Below are 18568 nucleotides of genomic sequence, written 5' to 3'. Positions count from 1 at the left end.
TTACATCTATCGTTTAACACAATAAAGAAAAAACGAAAAAAAATGCATAGACCTTCAATAAATATTTAGCAAGTAAAATAGGGATAAATACAGAACCATGCTGGAAACTGGACCCCTGGTGAGACTCATTTATCGTTGAAAAAGAAAGGTAACAAAATGACACAATAGCACATATCAGCATTTTGGTTTCGCATGGACACATTTTCCTTATTAGAATGATTTATTTTTATATTTAAAATAATTAAACTTAAAAAAATTTATTTTACTTTTAATTAGAAGTATTTATAGACACACAAATATTATGACCTCATAAACCTTTTACTCATTAAGTTTAAGATCATAAATTTCAAAAAAATAAAATCTTAAATTGTATGTCACATAAGTTGAGAAGAAGGAAATATTATTTTGTGAAATGATAAACAAAAAGTAGCACACTAAGGTTTATGGATTAGAGCCAGAGGATGCTTCGTTTCTCCACCCCAGAAGGCTCCTATGAAACCTCTTCTCATCTCAAATTTCTGACCTTTATAACTATCCTCCCCACACTCTCTTTTTCCACTCAATCAACTCAATATTCTCCCCACTTTGAATATATATAGCTGAAATTAGATTCTTCAACTCTCTTTCCCTCGTTTTATTAGCAGATCAAAAATGGCCTCACCACAAGAGAATTGCACTACACTTGATTTGATAAGGCAGCATCTTTTTGATGATGCTGCTTTTATGGAATATTACTGCTCTGAACCTACCACCCTTTATTCCCAAAACTCCTCCTCTTCTGAATCTCTGGACCAGAGTTTCTCTTTTGAACCAACTCTCAACTATGCCGACACAGCCCAAAGTTCCAGTTTTGAAATCTCTAGCTTCTTTGACAATTCAAAAACAGAGTTTGACTGCTCTGAGTTGGAGACAATTCAAAAACAGAGTTTGAATTCTCGGAAGCAAACAAGCTTCAAAGAACGCAAGCCTTCTCTGAACATTGCGATACCAGTGAAGCAGCAGAAAGTGGAAGTAGTTCCAAGAGGGAAGAAGCATTACAGAGGAGTTAGGCAAAGGCCGTGGGGCAAGTTCGCAGCAGAAATTCGTGACCCGAACCGAAAGGGGACTCGGGTTTGGTTAGGAACCTTTGACACTGCCTTAGAGGCGGCCAAGGCATATGACAGGGCAGCGTTTAAACTTAGAGGAAACAAAGCAATAGTGAATTTCCCTCTCGAAGTTGCAAACTTTAAGCAAGAATATAATAATGAGATTCCACAGTCAGCTAACTCAGGCCGGAAAAGGGTGAGAGAAACAGAGAATGAGGAGCAACTCGTTATCAATAAGGAAATGAAAATAGAAGAAGAAAGAGTCCCTACGACTCCATTAACGCCGTCAAGTTGGTCGGCGATTTGGGACAGTGGAGATGGGAAGGGTATATTTGAGATGCCGCTGCTTTCCCCATTGTCTCCACATTTGCCTTATTCTCAGCTTGTCATTATATAATCAAAAGGACACCGGTATATATACATATGCACCTGACCGTAAAGAAAGTCTGAGGTGATTCCCTGAATTGGGATTAGGACTCAATAGAAGATGTGTAGAAGAGGGGTGTCTTTGAGTCTTGAATTCTTTTCAATTTCATTGATTAAGCGTTAATTCTTGTAAATATGCAATCAATCAAAAAATTTGTTCACTTCATCTATTCAATTTATAAAATGGAATTCTGAAACATATGAATAAGGTTATCTCTGGCAACGTAACTGCTGCTGAAAGGACAATTCTTCTCTCTTAAGAGAAAGTTTGTATCTTCCTGAAAATTCCATCGGATTTGATCAAAAGTCATCCCCTCGCACGATTCAGTTGAAACTACTTCGTGTTATATTATTAAGCTACCGTGAATTCTTTAACTTAATTGCCAACATTGTTTTAGAAAGCGTGGGCGTAAGGCGAGGCGTTTTACATATGCCTCAGCAAGGTGTAAGTCCCATAGGTATTTAATTTTTAATATTTTATAAAATAATATAATTACAGTAAATATTTATAATCAGGTAAAATTACATAAAAATTAAAAAAAATTATAAATATGTGGGAATATATATATATATAGGTGTGTGTGTGCGCGCGCGCTTTATCCCCACAAAAAAACTAGTCAAAATAATTTATTATACGCTACTTACAAATTCAAGTAACTTGAGTCGAAAAGAATAAAATTTTCTACATGGAGGAACAAATAGGATGACTAACCTGCAATTTGAAATTTGAACTTGCTGCTATGAAAGAGAATGAAGTTCTCTTTGTATTTGTAAAAAAAAATTGAATATTCGTTGCTTTGGGAGATATTAGAAGACTAGCGAACAAGATAAAGAATTGAGAAAGACCATAAATTAGGGCTTTAATCAATAAAAAGGTCTTGACTTTTAAATTTGATATATTTCAGTTCCTTTTTAAAACTTTTGAGTAATTACAAACTAACTTTTGATAATTCGGGTATTATATGAAGGACTTATTCGGCAAATTTTATTTTAATTTGAAAAGGTATCTGGGGCTTACGCCTCACTACAAAAATGCGTCTCAAACGCCCGGACGTATGTCCCGAATTGCTGGGCGTACGCCTCTTGAGACTTCGCCCCACACCATCACCTCGGGGCATTTTTGGTGCGCCTCGTCCCAGGACTTGCCCCGAAAATGCATTTTAAAATACTGATTACCAGTAAAAATAGAGTTTTACATCCACACAGAAATAATGAGAAACGATCACTGATAAACAGGTAAAAGTCAAATTAAGTTAGTGCTTTATGGGAATACCGTATAGGGTAAAATTGGTTAGCGATCGTTGGACGAATGATGGGATGAAGAACTGAAGACATGTAAGATGTGAGTTAGCAAATAGCTGGCACCGGATACAAACATGTGACCGGTGCTGAGCGAATCCCGAAGGCATCGAATTCGAGAACAAAGATTTGAAAGAAAGACATTGGTTGGAAAGACAACATTCAATGAGGACCGTTACAAGGAATCTCCGTATTTATGACCAATCGTTATGCAGCATCAATGGCGGTTTTATTCTCATTCAATAAGAGCTTGATTTGGGGATCTTGTCTCCCTAAATAGAGCTATAACTAGGGGAATTAGCATCCATTGTTAAAATAAAAAAATAAAATAAAAAAATTGTACTAAAACACTATAATTTGATCGCTTGTATAAAATTGCTTTCTTTACTTTATTCTTAACATTGCTCTTGTTATTACTATCGGGGAAGCTAAACACTTAGCCAGGCTTGTATTTCTTTCAAAATAATTTTATAATCTCATTTCATTTCTTATTTATTTCATATTTTGTATCAAACTAACTAAAGTGTCTATAAATCACGTTATAAATTCAACAATACCGTTTTACAGATAAATAGTTTGGCACCTACCGTCGGCCATAGATAATTGTGTAATTGCTTTGAGCTATTCATTTGTTACTAACAAATTTTGATTCCTTTCTTAGCAAAAGAAAAAATAGATATGGCAGCTAAAGATGTCAATAATTCCTACAATGTTTGAGCGCACAATGAACGTGAGGAGGTGTTCTAACATGATAATTCGACTAGAGAAACCCTCAATGAAGGAGATAAAACAACTCCATTTCGCAAGGTCAAAATCCTAGGCAGATGAGAAGTCCAACTGAAGTTCAACTCCTGATGATGCGGATGACGAACACATTGTGAAAACGGTCAAAATCTTGAGAGAACAACAGAGAACAACATAGGGCGCAAGAAGGCCAACGGTACCCTTATACCGATGATTCTCGTAGAAATTATCGAGCTTTAACCGCCTGCCGATCTAGTGCAAAGTTCTTTGAAGGTTGTAGCCTGTTTTTGCAAATATGGCTGGTAGAGCATCTCTGCCGTCGCCCGAGGACATGAATCACGAACTGACCGGACTCAATTACATTGAAGAGTATGAAAGCATGGTGAATGACTATGAGTTACCAGAGGGTACTAAAACATGGTTCGCATATCTGGGTTCTTTAACCGCGAGGCAAATTGAATGGACTTTCAGCTGGCTCTCGGTTAACGAAGTCATCTTCATGTCCGCCGAAGTGTGCTTTCTCCTATTGATGGGTCTTCGAAGCATTCAGCCATATGCTCTGCATCAGGTCCTTCGCCAATTAGGAAGGTATCAAACAATCCCTCACGATGAATATTTGAGTACACAGGTCATTGAGCTAGGCCCAAAAGCGGCATTCCCAGAAGAAAGGGTTCGTCAGGTTTGGCACCAATGTAGGTTTTTGGAGCCACATACTCAGGTGCGGGATTTGTCTTCTGGCGAAGCAGAGTCTAATTATAGGGTGTGGTATGGTAAGAGAGCCCGGGTCGATCAAGAGCCAGAACAACCTGCCAAAAGGCCCCATGTCCAACAATTCACTGACGGAGCGCAAGAACAATGGGTTTGGTTAGCTAAAGAAAAGGAATATCGGACCACCATAAGTAAACTAGAAGAACAAATTAGAAACATCAAATTTGATAGTAATTTGCAGGCTGCTGAGGATGAAGGAGAAAAGAAGAGGTTGGCTCGGGAAAATGAAGTCTTCTGAGCTCAAATCCAGAAAATGAAAATAGCCCCCGAAACGCCGGTAAGAAGTGAGAGGGATGAAAGAATTATAACCAACCTAAGGCAAAAAGTGCATGACTACGGGTTTGATTTGACAAAGGTTGAGGAGGAATTGGCAAAAGCTCAAGCAAAGTTGGCTAAGAGTGCAGAAGAACGGGCAAGGTTTGCTCTCCTGTTAAAGCAAAAGTACGATAGAGGAGTCATAATAAAGGGAAGGCTGACTACCCTCGAAAATGAAATGGTTCAGTAAACCAAGGACTTCAAAAAAAAAAGGGAGCAGTGTTATGCCTTGATCTACCAATTAGAAGAGAGTGTGCAGAAGTTGCAAGACCACAACAACACTGCCACACAGGTGCTAGAAGCCCAGACACAGCAAATTGGACGTTTGCTCCAAGAAAAGGGTGTCATCAGAATAAGAATTAAGGAAATAGCTGATGTCCCGCGGGCCCCGGAGTAGCAGTGGAGACTCTTAGTTATTTTTGATTTTTCTTTTTTTTATTCTGTATTTTACCTTTTCTTGAATCTGTTCTTCTTTGTCAAGTCAATTTTGTTGTTTTATTTCGAGTCTGTATGTTTTGTTTTAGTCATCAGTACTTCCGAGTCATTGTAATAGAAAAACCCAAAAAAAAAGATGTCTTTATTTATGAAATATTGAAAACCCAAAAAAAAAATCTTTTTCTTTTATTTTGCATTTATCTCCTGAACTACGTAATGATCTGATTCATGCGGCATCATGATACGTAGGCAATCCCCATAGAATTCGATCATAGCCACAAAAAAAAGAGAAAAGAGAGGAAAAAAACAAAAGGGGAGAAAAGAGCCAGAAATAAAAGAGTGAAAAATAGTAGAAAGGAGAAGGAAAAGAAATCAAAGGTTGAAATTTGTGAAAAAGATAGCAAAAGCTGGGATGAAACACACAGCCGTTGCAAAAAATATTTAGAAACGTTTAACTGTTCAGGTACATTGCATTCCCAGTGTGTGATTCCCTATCTGTTAAATGCTTCAAAACTGACAAGGTTATTGTGCATGCTATTTAGACAGGTCTTGTTTTAGGTGGTTGGTTTTGACGGTATTATGGCTTCCCACCCTTACTTTACAAGATCAAAAGGGAGTGTCCCAATGTCTTGAGAAATCAGTCTCCGCATCATCGATCCTCAGGATAGTGCCACACCAGTTATGACCCAGCCTGAGTCGACAACTGTCGAAGAAAACCGGATGTTGCGTGTCCGCATGTTAGAGATGTGGGTCGCCTAGTCCAATGGTAGAAAACCACCAAGTTCAATCCCCGAATTTCCTGAACTGATCCCTAGGATGGGTGGAACCACCAACATCCCCATCCTGGTGACTAATCCATTTGTCCCTCTCGGGTACCCCACTATGTCAGCCAAATTTATCGGTATGCCTTCTGAGGTTTGGCCCCAGGCACCGTTTACAGGGGTACCCCCAACATTGCTCACTGCACCACCAGTCTTTACCATGGCACAACCGACCGCACCCAGGCAATGCTTCGAGCCTTCAACATTCACCTTTCGGGGCCTGCAATTTCAGCCAGATACAACTCATGTTACTCCAGACTCATACCCTCAGCATCCATAATATGAGTCCCCAATGTAACAAGAAAGAATAATGAGAAACCTCGAGCAGGAAGAAATGGCTCGGAAGATGAGAAGCCTAGAGCAGAGCTTAAAAACATGTAGGTCCTGAGTGGCCAGAAGAGTGTCTCGTACTCCGATTTGTGCATGTTTCCACATGTTCACCTGCCAGTTGGATTCAAGACGCCAAAGTTTGAAAAATATGATGGGCACGGAGATCCGATCGCTCATCTGGAATGATACTACAATCAGTTGAGGGGTGCTGGTGAAAAAGAAGAGTTATTGATGGCTTATTTCGGGGAAAGCCTGACTGGAATCACTTCAGAATGGTACATGGACCAGGAAATCTCCCACTGGCACATATGGGATGATTTGGCCCGCAATTTTGTCAGACAGTTTCAGTACAATGTGGATATAGCTCCAGACAGTAACTCCCTGTCTAACTTAAAGAAGACAACCACTGAGAGCTTCCATGAATAAGCCATTAAATGGCGCGAGCAGGCCGCCAGAGTAAAGCTGCCCATGGACGAGACCGAAATGGTTACAATCTTCTTGCAAGCCCAAGAGGCCGATTATTTTCTGAATATGATGTCTGCCATAGGCAATCATTCGCAGCAGCAACAAAAATTGGAGAAATGGTAGAAAATGGTTTGAAAAGTGGCCTCATATTAAGCCAATCTGCTTTGAGAGCTACCTCCCAAGTCATCCAGAATGGCTCGGGAGGTTTGGCCAATCGAAAGAAGAGGGAGGAAGGAGCCATGATGACTTCAGGTTCAAGAGGGCCCCGTCGATCACGTGATCACTCTTACATGACGCCTAGAACCCCACATCACTACTATCCCCACTAAGATGCAGCCTATGCCGTGGCACCGCCTCATTATGTGGTGATAAATGCCCAACCCTATACACGGCCATAACAGCACTACAACCAAGCTCGAGCTCCATCTCCCAGAAATAACCATGCTTACCAAGCTCCATATAAACCCCGTCCATCACAATACAACCACTGACATAATCCACGTCCTCGTGAGCCACCTAGGAGAAGCAATTTTACCCCTATTGGTGAATCCTACTCTAGCCTGCTCCAGAAGTTGTTCCAGCTGGGTTTGTTTCAACCTGTCCCCCCTAATAGGAAAAATCATGAATCCCCATCGTACCGGGTAGGTACCAAGTGTGCCTACCATTCGGGGGTAGAGGGTAATGATACGGAGGATTGTTGGACCCTAAAATGGGCAGTTGAAAATCTGATAGAACAAAAACAAATTGTGCTGAGGGACGAGGAAGCCCCCAATTTGACTAACAACCCACTAGCGGCTCATAATAATGGGCCGGTCATTGAAATGATCTATGAGGATAAGGAATTCAATCCAACTTTGAAATCCATCGAGGGAGCCGCCACAACAAAGCCCTTCACCTAACTGTCAAATGTGAAGGCTACTATGTGAAGAGAGTCATGCTAGATGGTGGCTCTGGGGTCGATATCTTCCCTCTTTCAACACTCCAGAGAATGGAGATTGGAACGGAAAGAATTGGACCTAACAATGTGTGTGTATGGGCTTTTGATGGCATCAAGAGATATACCATAGGGGAAATCGATCTAATTTTGACCATTGGCCATGTGGACTTCGAAGTGACTTTCCAGATTCTAGATATGGACACCTCGTACCATTTTCTTTTTGGGAAGACCATGGATTCACGTTGCGGGAGCTATTCCCTCCACTCTCCACCAGATGGTCAAATTTGAGTACGAGAATCAAGAAATTATTGTCCATGGGGATGACGAGCAGTCCATCTACAGGGATCTTTCAGTCCCATGCCTTGAAGCCAGGGAAGGCAGTGAGCATATTGTATACCAGGATTTTGAGATTATGGTTGCCTATCAATATGAAGAAGGGCCCCTATGCCCATAGCCTTGCTTATCTAATGCCTCAGTCATAGTCGCCACTGAAATTGTTAAACATGGGTACAAGCCCGGAAAAGGGCTTGGGGTATCTCTACAAGGCATCACAGAGCATGTCACTTTGATCGCCAATGAGAAGTTTTTCGGCGTGGGTTTCCAAGCTATATAAGCTAACAGAAAATGGGCAGATAAGCGCAAAAATGAAGGTTGGATCCTACCCCAGCCTATTTTACATCTCGCCCGATCATTTTTCAATCCCAAGTATGTGGAAGAAGAAGAAGAAGAAGAAGAGGCCTTCACGGCCGAAGAGATTGATGATATTTGTGAAGTCATGAAACAAATGTTGTATGAGGCTTACATAGTCCAGCCAGGGGAAGGCACTAGCACTGCCAAGGTGTAGTATATAGGGCTAGATGCCAAGCTTCAGAATTGGAAAGCTACCCCATTCCCCGTCAGACGGAAATCCCGGTAGTCCAGTCTTGCCATCTCTTCTACATTACGAGTTATTTCAGGGTGTAACTCGAATGTTTTTACTTTATTGTCTTTTAATTTCGATGTAAACCCTCCTATATTCAATTCAATGAAATGAAATCAATATTTCATCGTCTATGGATGTCTCTTTTATTTTATTTTGGTTTTTGCTATTTTCTTATCTTTTCCTTTTCAGTTCTAATAATGCAGACCGAAATAACATGACATGCTTGTAGACTTCATGCTCGGATCCTAAAATGTTGTCTAACTGTGAAATAATGAATCAAGAACCAGAATATGATGCAGATGAGGCTTTTGGGGAAATAAATCGAGAATTGGAACAATTTGAGAATAAGCATAAGCCAAACTTAAATAAAACCGAGCCAGTTAATTTGGGCAGTTTAGAAGATCAGAGAAACCATGATAAGCATTCACGCTGAAGAAAGAACTAGAGATGCATTGATCCAACTTTTGTTTGAATTCAAGGACGTGTTTGCATGGTCCTATGATGATATGCCAGGACTGAGCGTCGATTTAGTGGTACATAAATTGCCGACCTATCTCGGCTATCCACCTGTCCAACAGAAGCAGAGAAAGTTCAAAACAGACATCAGTGATAAGATCAAAGAAGAAGTCACCAAACAACGAAAGCTGGTGTGATCCGAGTGGTCCGATACACCATGTGGTTGGCTAATGTGGTTCCAGTGCCGAAGAAAGATGGGAAACCCCGAGTGTGTGTTGACTATAGGGATTTGAACAAAGCAAGCCCCAAGGACAACTTTCCATTGTCAAATATCCACATTCTTGTTGACAACTGTGCCAAACATGAGATACAATCTTTTGTGGATTGTTACGTTGGGTACCACTAGGTTCTAATGGATGAAGAAGATGCAGAAAAAACAGCTTTCACCACACCGTGGGGCACCTACTGTTACAGGTTCATGCCATTCGATCTGAAAAACGCCGGGGCAACCTACATAAGAGCCATGACTGCAATCTTCCATGACATGATGCACCAGGAAATTGAGGTGTATGTGGATGATGTGATCATTAAATCCAGAATGCAGGAAGACCATGTGCGAGATCTGAGGAAATTCTTTGAGCGTCTGCACAGGTATGATTTGAAACTGAACCCAGCTAAATGTGCATTCGGAGTTCCATCTGGGAAACTTCTGGGGTTTATAGTCAGTCGGAGGGGTATTGAGTTAGATCCGACAAAGATAAAGTCTATTCGGGATTTACCACCTCCGAAAACCAAGAAAGAGGTCATGAGCCTGCTAGGGAGGTTGAATTACATTAGTAGATTCATTGCTCAGCTTACTATCACGTGTGAGCCCATATTTAAGTTGCTGAAGAAAGACGCGGCGGTCAAATGGACAGATGAGTGTCAAGAAGCTTTTGATAAAATCAAAGAATATATGTCAAATCCGCCAGTGTTGGTACCGCCTCAGCCTGGAAGACCTTTGTTCTTGTACCTGATAGTACTCGAAAATACTTTCGGATGTGTCCTCGGTCAACATGATATGACCAGGAAGAGAGAGCAAGCCATATACTACCTGAGCAAGATCACCAGTTATGAAGCCAAGTACACCTTGTTGGAAAGAACTTGTTGCGCTTTGACTTGGGTTGCCCAGAAGCTTAGAAATTATCTTTTGGCCTACACCAACTATCTCATAACCAGAATGGATTCTTTGAAATACATATTCCAAAAACCAATGCCCACGAGAAGGTTAGCAAAATGGCAAATCCTTCTCATTGAGTTCGACATTGTTTATGTCACCCGCACGGTGATGAAAGCTCAAGCCTTGGCGGATCATCTAGCTGAGAACCCGGTTGATGATGAATACCAACCCCTAAATACTTACTTTTCGGACGGGGAAGTAAACTCGGTTGAAGTAATTCCACAGGACACTAATGCTTGGAAAATGTTCTTTGATGGAGTTGTAAATGCAAAAGGTGTCGGGATTGGAGCGATTTTGATTTCGCCCACAGGTCAGCACTATCCAGCCATAGCCCGCCTTCGATTCTTCTGTACAAACAACACCACTGAGTATGAAGCCTGCATTATGGGCATGAATATGGCAGTTGATCTAGATATAGAGGAATTGTTAATCATGGGAGATTCTGACCTGATTATTCGGCAAGCCCAAGGTTAATGGGAAACTCGAGACATCAAGCTTATCCCGTACAGGAAACATGTAGAAGATCTTAGCAAACGGTTCAAGTCCGTCCAATTCAGGTATATTCCTCGATTCCACAATGAGTTAGCTGATGAACTAGCTACCTTGGCCTCAATGCTGCCGTACCCGGGAAATGTTCATATTGACCCGCTGAAAATCCAAATTCGAGAAAGGTATGGTTATTGTAATGCAATTGAAATAGAACCAGATGCTCAACCATGGTATCATGATATCAAAAGGTTGTTGAAAATAAAGGAATATCCCGAGCAAGCTAGTGGAGATCAAAAGAGAACTATCAGAATGCTTGCCAGCAGTTTCTTTGAGCGGAGAGGTCTTGTACAAAAGAACTCCAGATCTGAATCTTTTGAGGTGTGTAGACGCCCGAGAAGCTGAAAAGATCATGAACGAAGTGCATTCTAGAGTGTGTGGGCCTCACATGAGTGGATATGTTCTTGCAAAGAAAATTCTCCGGGCAGGTTATTACTGGATAACCATGGAAAAGGATTGTTTTAGTTTCGTCCGGAAGTGCCATCAATGCCAGATACATGGTGACCTAATTCATGCACCGCCTTCAGAGTTGCATCCTATGTCGGTGCCTTGTCCATTCGTTGCTTGGGGCATGGAGGTAATTGGGCCAATCGAGCCGAAAGCTTCAAATGGGCATAGATTCATCCTGGCTGCCATTGATTATTTCACAAAGTGGGTCGAAGCGGTCACTTTCAAAGCCGTCACTAAGAAAGCAGTGGTGGTCATCATGCATTCCAATATTATTTATCGTTTTGGTATTCCTAAAACTATTATTATAGATAATGCTGCAAATTTGAACAGTCACTTGATGAGGGAGGTATGCGAACAGTTTAAAATTACGCATCGCAATTCTACCCCTTATCGGCCTAAAGCTAATGGCGTCGTTGAAGCTGCAAACAAGAACATCAAGAAGATTCTCAGGAAGATGATTCAGAGCTCCATACAATGGCATGAAAAGCTGCCTTTTGCATTATTAGGATATCGCACAACCGTGCGAACATCAGTTGGGGCTACTCCTTACTTATTGGACTATGGCACTGAAGCTGTAATACCTGCAGAAGTTGAGATTGCCTCTCTTCGGATCATTGTTGAAGCCAAGATCGAGGACGAGGAATGGGTCAAAACCCGGTTGGAACAGTTGACTATGATTGATGAAAAGCGGATGGCTACAGTTTTTCAAGGGGAGTTATACCAACAAATAATGGCCCGTGCCTACAACAAGAAAGTGCAGCCCAGGAAATTTGAAGTGGGTCAACTCGTTCTGAGACGTATTCTCCCGCATCATGAAAAATCAAAAGGAAAATTTGCTCCAAACTGGAAAGGTCCGTACACTATAAGAAGAGTGTTGCCAAAGGGTGCGCTATATTTGGGAGACATTGAAGGAAATGACCCCGAGACAGCTGTCAATGCAGATGCGATCAAGAGGTATTACGTTTGATCCCATTGTCACAGCGTTAACATGTTCTAATTGGGATAACGAAGGCTTTAATTCTCGCTACCCAAACACTACTAATCCTTGCAACCCCTTTCGAGCCGGTTCCCACTTTCTTTGGTTAACCTCTTTGGAACATGGAATTTGTTACTGAAAAAGAAAAAAGAAAAATAATGAAAAAAATGAAAAGATAATACAAAAGTTTCTTGAACTACGTTCAACTTGATTCCGAAAGGATACATAGGCAGCCTCTCTCTGGGGTTCAGTCATACCAAAATAAAAATCCAAATTCCCCCAAAAGTGAAGCTGGGGCAGATGATATAATGGTTTGGCGATATTTTCGCCTGAAAGGTTCCAAAGTTGTAATTCAGTCCAAATTCTTTTTACCCAAATCCTTTCAAGTCCTTCCGATCAATCGGTGAGAATGTTAAAGGATCGGAGAATACAACTACTTGGATCCAATGCAATCAAAATGAGATAAATAAAATGAGAGAGTCTTATTGGTGAAAACCCTCACGAGCGTCGTAAGGCGATAGTAAGTAGAGAAATTGAAAATGAGAGAGTCTTGTTAGTGAAATTTCGCAAAGAGCACTATAAGGAAATGGTGAGAAGAGAAATGAGAGGGGTCAGCTGGTGAAAACCCGCAAAGGGCGCCACTGATCGAAAAGAGGATCCTCACAACCATCGGCATCGACTGAGTCCTGGCAAGGTTTCTCGATTTTGAGGCATAAGTTATGATGAATTTCTGAGAGTTGGACGGTTTACACAGATCAGGCATCCAGTCCAAGAGGCATGTCATGTTCATTGAAGTCTGCATGCACTCTAGATAAGTCCTTCTTTCCTTTCCCCAAAAGGGATACCTCTCGTCCAAATTTATTTGTCCATTCCATTGTTTGTTTTTCTTTAAATCCCTAACGGTCTAACTCTGTTCCGAAACTAAGACAAAGAAGGGATGGCAAGACGTATTTATAGGATTATCGCTTGATACGAGCTAAATATGCAAAAAATGCACCCAGCATCGGCAGGGGCATTAAGTCGACTCTGACTGGCCATGATGGTCGATGCCTCGAAATACAAAACTCTTGAAAGAAGAAAATCAAAGTCAAATACCCACAAAGGCAAAATAAAGTTGAAAAGGTTAAGTCCCACGTGACTAACCGTCATGGTAAAGTTTTGGAAAAGCCAAAGGTTCTCCGGGGCCAGAAAATAAATCGGTCTTCAGGAAACAACCAGTTGCAGTTGAAAGGATCATCAAATGAGCCGGGCCGAGATCAAATGATTGAAACACTCAAGGCCACATAGGTACAACCAAAAAAAATGCGCGGAGACTAAAATAGCTCTGCCGCAATGACTCCAAAAAGGGAAGTCTTCTCCAAACTCTTTCCCTCATTTTACTCATTCTCTTAATAAAATGATGAAAATGAAAAGAAGGAAAAAGAAAGAAAGTTCCAAATCATGGTAATATAGGGTCTCCAATCCCTAGCTGTGTTTTCCAACATAGGGTCTCCACTTCCTAATTAATGATATTTTAGACATAGGGTCTCCACTCCCTAGTCTCTTTTTCAACATAGAGTCTCCACTCCCTAGTTGATTTTATTTTAGACATAGGGTCTCGACTCCCTAGTTGATTTTATTTTAGACATAGGGTCTCCACTCCCTAGTCGCTTTTCCAACATAGAGTCTCCACTCACTAGTTGATTTTATTTTATTAGACATAGGGTCTTCACTCCCTAGTCTCTTTTCCAACATAGGGTCTTCACCCCCTAGTTGATGATATTTTAGACATAGGGTCTCCACTCCCTAGTCTCTTTTTCAACATAGGGTCTCCACTCCCTAGTTGATGTTTATTTTAGACATAGGGTCTCCACTCCCTAGTCGCTTTTTCAACATAGGGTCTCCACTCCCTAGTTGATTTCATTTTAGACATAGGGTCTCCACTCCCTACTCGCTTTTCCAACATAGGGTCTCCACTCCCTAGTTGATGTTTTTATACATAGGGTCTCCACTCCCTAGTCTCTTTTCCAACATAGGGTCTCCACTCCTTAGTTGATGTTTTTAGACATAGGGTCTCCACTCCCTAGTCTCTTTTCCAACATAGGGTCTCCACTCCTTAATTGATGTTTATTTCAGACATAGGGTCTCCACTCCCTAGTCTCTTTTCCAACATAGGGTCTCCACTCCCTAGTTGATGATTATTTTAGACATAGCATCTCCACTCCCTAGTTGATGTTTTTAGATATAGGATCTTCACTCCCTAGTTTCTTTTCCAACATAGGGTCTCCACTCCCTAGTTGATGATATTTTAGACATAGGGTCTCCACTCCCTAGTCTGCCTTTCCAACATAGGGTGATGTTTTTAGACATAGGGTCTCCCTAGTCTGCCTTTCCAACATAGGTTCTGTACTCCCTAGTTGATATTTTTTTAGATATAGGGTCTCTACTCCCTAGTCGCCTTTCCAACATAGGGGCCCCACTCCCTAGTTGATGTTTTTAGATATAGGGTCTCCACTCCCTAGTCTGCCTTTCCAACATAGGGTCTCCACTCCCTAGTTGATTTTATTTTAGACATAGAGTCTCCACTCCCTAGTCTCTGTTTTCTCCGGGTACCCCATTCCCGGCCTTTTTATTGCTTTCACTAATGAAGTAGTATAGAGTTTTGTTACAAATAACTCACGAAATATTCCTAGTAAAAACTGGGGCAAATGAATTTTGTTCGTTTGTTTTGGTGCCTGAGAAGATTATACCTCAAGGCATAGGGTTCGAGATGACAAAAAGGAAGCTCCAATCTAAAATAGAGAAAAAAAAAAGGAAAAGAAGTAAATCAAAAGCGAAAAAGCAGAGAAAAGATGTGAACTGCTCAAGACATGATTGAAGTCACAAGCTTTGCATGTCTGGTATTGATCCGAAGAAACTATAGAAAAATGAACTAGCACCTGCAGCTAGCAAGCATCAAGATTCAGATCAGAGTCTGCATGAAGAACCAGCCAAGACTCAAGATCAAGTCTCAGAAGATTTAGAGAAAGAAATCTTGTAACTCATAACTAATCGGCTTGTTTAGTTTCTTTTCATTTTTCGATTTTGGTGTAATAAGGAGCTCAGCAACCAGTAACAACAGCAACAACAGTGAAATCACAGTTTTTCGGTAGTCCCAGCTACCAAAATTTTCAGAACTACACTGACCTGATTCCTTTATAGCTAAGGATATATAGGCAACCTCCGAGGCAAGGTTCGGTCAAACTTTTTCAAAATGCTTCCCATGGAGTATCCAAACGGGCAAATATTGCTCGTATTCGCTCACTTTATCTTTGCCCAAAAACTCTTCGTGTTTCCGAGCAAAGAGGGGCAGCTATGAGCACGTGATTTTTTCCCGACTAAAAATACTCCTATACAATTCACAAAAAATAGATTTTTTTTCTAATTATTTTAATTTTTATAGAATCTTTAGGAAATATTATTAATTGTTGTCTGCATTTTAGTTGCATATTTAATATATTAAAATTATAAGAAAATACCATAAAAATGTCAAAAAAAATTCATGCATTGCATTTTAGGTTTTTATTGGCATTTTTAGGATTTAAGTTGTTTATTAATTGCATTATTAAACAAAAATCACAAAAATACAATGGTGGTTTGCATTTATAGTTTTTAGTCTTAATTATTTAGTGATAAGTTAATGAAAAATAAGTTAAGGATAATCTTACAAAATATCTTAATTTAGAGTCTAATTTAGGATTTTATTTAGTTTGTTTAGGATTTTAATTAATTCAGTTAGAATTTTAAAATCAAAAAAATAAATAAAGAAAGGGAATTAAGGAAATTATTTGGTCTTGTTCAAAATTGGGCCAGAAGCTCCCAATGGCCCACATTCCCTTCCACAAATCGTCATCCCAATCCCCATAACCCCATCCGATCCAATTACCCCATAACCAAACGACCCCGTTTAAACTCTAAACGGTGGCGTTTTAGTAACGCTTGATCTCAACCGTCCAAATCTCTCTAATCTAACGGACCGGAACTCCCCACCATCCCACCTTAAAAATGTCCTAACCAACCCCCTAACCCCGCAGGACCCTCTCATTCTCTATCTCTCTCAACTCACAGAAATCCTAGCCCCCCACCGTCACCGAAAATCGCCCCATGGCGGCGGCGCCACTCCAATCCCACCCAAATTAGCACCACACAATCCCCACACCCCCTAAACCTTAACCCCTTACCAATTTCCCCAAAATCCCCACCAATCTTCTCCAATTTCAAATCTAAGAAGGCCGAAAAATCCTAATCCGCTTCTCTTTCTGATTTTTAATGGTTTGAAGGCTCGATTCGACTCGAAATTTACGCTAATCGATTGTTTTCAGCAAGAACAATCGATTAGTGTCATTTTCGGCTCATTTTGAAGGTGTTCGGATTCAAGATTTGACTAAACTTGAGGCTTAGGTGATGTTCTATCTCTTTTCTGTTTTCCCTTCTTTGTTTTAGTCAGTTTATCTTCTTTTTCTTTAAATCTGTCAGCATATTAGGTTTTGATGTCACTTGGTTTTGTTTGCATGATTAATGAATTAATTTAGTTTTAGTTGAAAGTGTATTTAATTAATCAATTATATAATTAGTAGCCTAGTTACATGTTAATAAGTTTTAATAACTTAAATTTAGTAAATTGTTAAAAATTTGGTTGGTGCACTGATTTTCAGTTCAAAGAATTATGTTTTGTTTATGGCTATTTGTGACAACTAAAAACCTTAGGGGTAACAAAAAAATCAGGGAATCTTCTCGAAAGAGTTTAAAGGTGGGGTAAAAAGGTTAATTTCAGGATTCAAGAGGGCTGTAAATAATATCAAAACATCTGAATTTGACAGTTGTTCATTTTCAGTTAAAAAAGATGCCTTATCCCTAAATTTCAGCTGACAGATTCCCTCACACCCCTCTGATATTTTTCTCTCATAAGAGCACTTTCCTACATTTTATAAAAGGGGACGGATCCCTTCTTCACAAGGACAGATTTTTTACTTGGAATTTCCTCTCAAAAACACTCACTCTCTGCATATTTCCTTTGGATATTTTTGAAAGCAAAAGCTGAAAAATACATTCTGGGATTCCACTTGAATTCCAGGTCTGAAATTACAATTCAGAAGTTCTTCCTGATTTTGTTTAAGTTAATTTTGGAATATTGAGGTTTTCTTCTGGAGATTTACTGCTGTTAAGTGATGTGTTTGATCTTTCATCAAGATTAGCTGTTTTTGCAAGTTCAGAGATTATTTTCTGTTTCTTTTGTCTTGCTGCTAACTAAGGTACTATTTTGATCTCCAATAGATGCAGCCTTATTTTTGAAGTAATGAAATATTTAATGTAATTGCAATTGCATTGTTGTTTAGGCAAAAATCATTGTGTGTTCTTGTGTGTTTTAAAATGTGCAAGTCTGATTCACATGATTGAAGATAATTTGCCACTGTTTCTGTTGAGGTATTTTATGCTTTGATTACCTTTGTTTGAAGTTAAAGGGGTAAAATGTTTCAGTAACACTGTTTCAGTCATGACCCAGATTCTTTAAGCATTAAGTATATGACTGAATCCATACTATTTCTTCATTAAAGTATTGGCTTATGAAATGAATAGAGTAACTTTGATTTGGTGATTAGCATGTGGAGGCCAAAGCTAGACAGTCATTGGATTTGATCACAAGTTGATCAAATCCGTCACTGGATAGATTTCAAGCCCAAATTGGGCAGTGACGAAGTGAACAAACAGTGGGGATCCCTGTTGTTTGTGTTAATTAGCCCAGGCGACGTTAATATAATTGTTAGTTTGGTAATTGTATAGCAAACGAGTGCGCGACATCGCGACTTGTTTAAACAAACTCCATAAATACTAAAAGCGGTCAAAAAAATGCTCAATAGTTTTCAAATGTGTATTAAGTCAGATAATTAGGCCAATTATTAATAGTTGAGTGACCGTGCTAAAACCACAAAACTCGTGAGTGCCTCACACCTTCTCCCGGGTTAACAGAATTCCTTACCCGGTCTTCTGATTTTCGCAGACTTTAAACGGAGTCAAATTTTCTCGATTTGGGATTTAAAATAAACCGGTGACTTGGGACACCATAAATTATTCCAAGTGGTGACTCTGAATAAATAAATAATCTCATTTCGATTAATATCACTTTAATTGAAAAACCTTCCTAACCCCCTCGGAAAAAAGGAGGTGTGACAGTGATAGCAAGATCTTCAGTGTTCGAATTCTCATACTTAGCATCCGAATACAGGGGAGGGGTCATTACATACTAAGGCACTAAAAAGTGTTATGAAGATAGGTGACTGTTAGAACCGGGATCAACGTCTTATTAGGACCGGGGACTACATAATCAGCCCCGTAGAAATAAGTTGTATAAGTTAGCC

General features: G+C 40.0%; 1 protein-coding gene across 1 annotated transcript; it reads left to right on the top strand.

Moving 5' to 3' along the window:
- Positions 1 to 426: 426 nt before the first annotated feature.
- LOC104103275 (ethylene-responsive transcription factor 5-like) lies at positions 427 to 1708 on the top strand. The gene has a single exon (XM_070197102.1). It carries the CDS (start codon positions 652 to 654, stop codon positions 1480 to 1482), a length of 831 nt encoding a protein of 276 aa, XP_070053203.1. The 5' UTR covers positions 427 to 651; the 3' UTR covers positions 1483 to 1708.
- The last annotated feature ends 16860 nt before the right edge of the window (positions 1709 to 18568 follow it).

This window comes from Nicotiana tomentosiformis, chromosome 3 (genome assembly GCF_000390325.3).
Source record: "Nicotiana tomentosiformis chromosome 3, ASM39032v3, whole genome shotgun sequence".
In the NCBI taxonomy this organism is placed as follows: domain Eukaryota; kingdom Viridiplantae; phylum Streptophyta; class Magnoliopsida; order Solanales; family Solanaceae; genus Nicotiana; species Nicotiana tomentosiformis.
The sequence above is the reverse complement of the archived record's forward strand: the minus strand, read 5'-3'. Positions and strand labels throughout refer to the sequence as shown.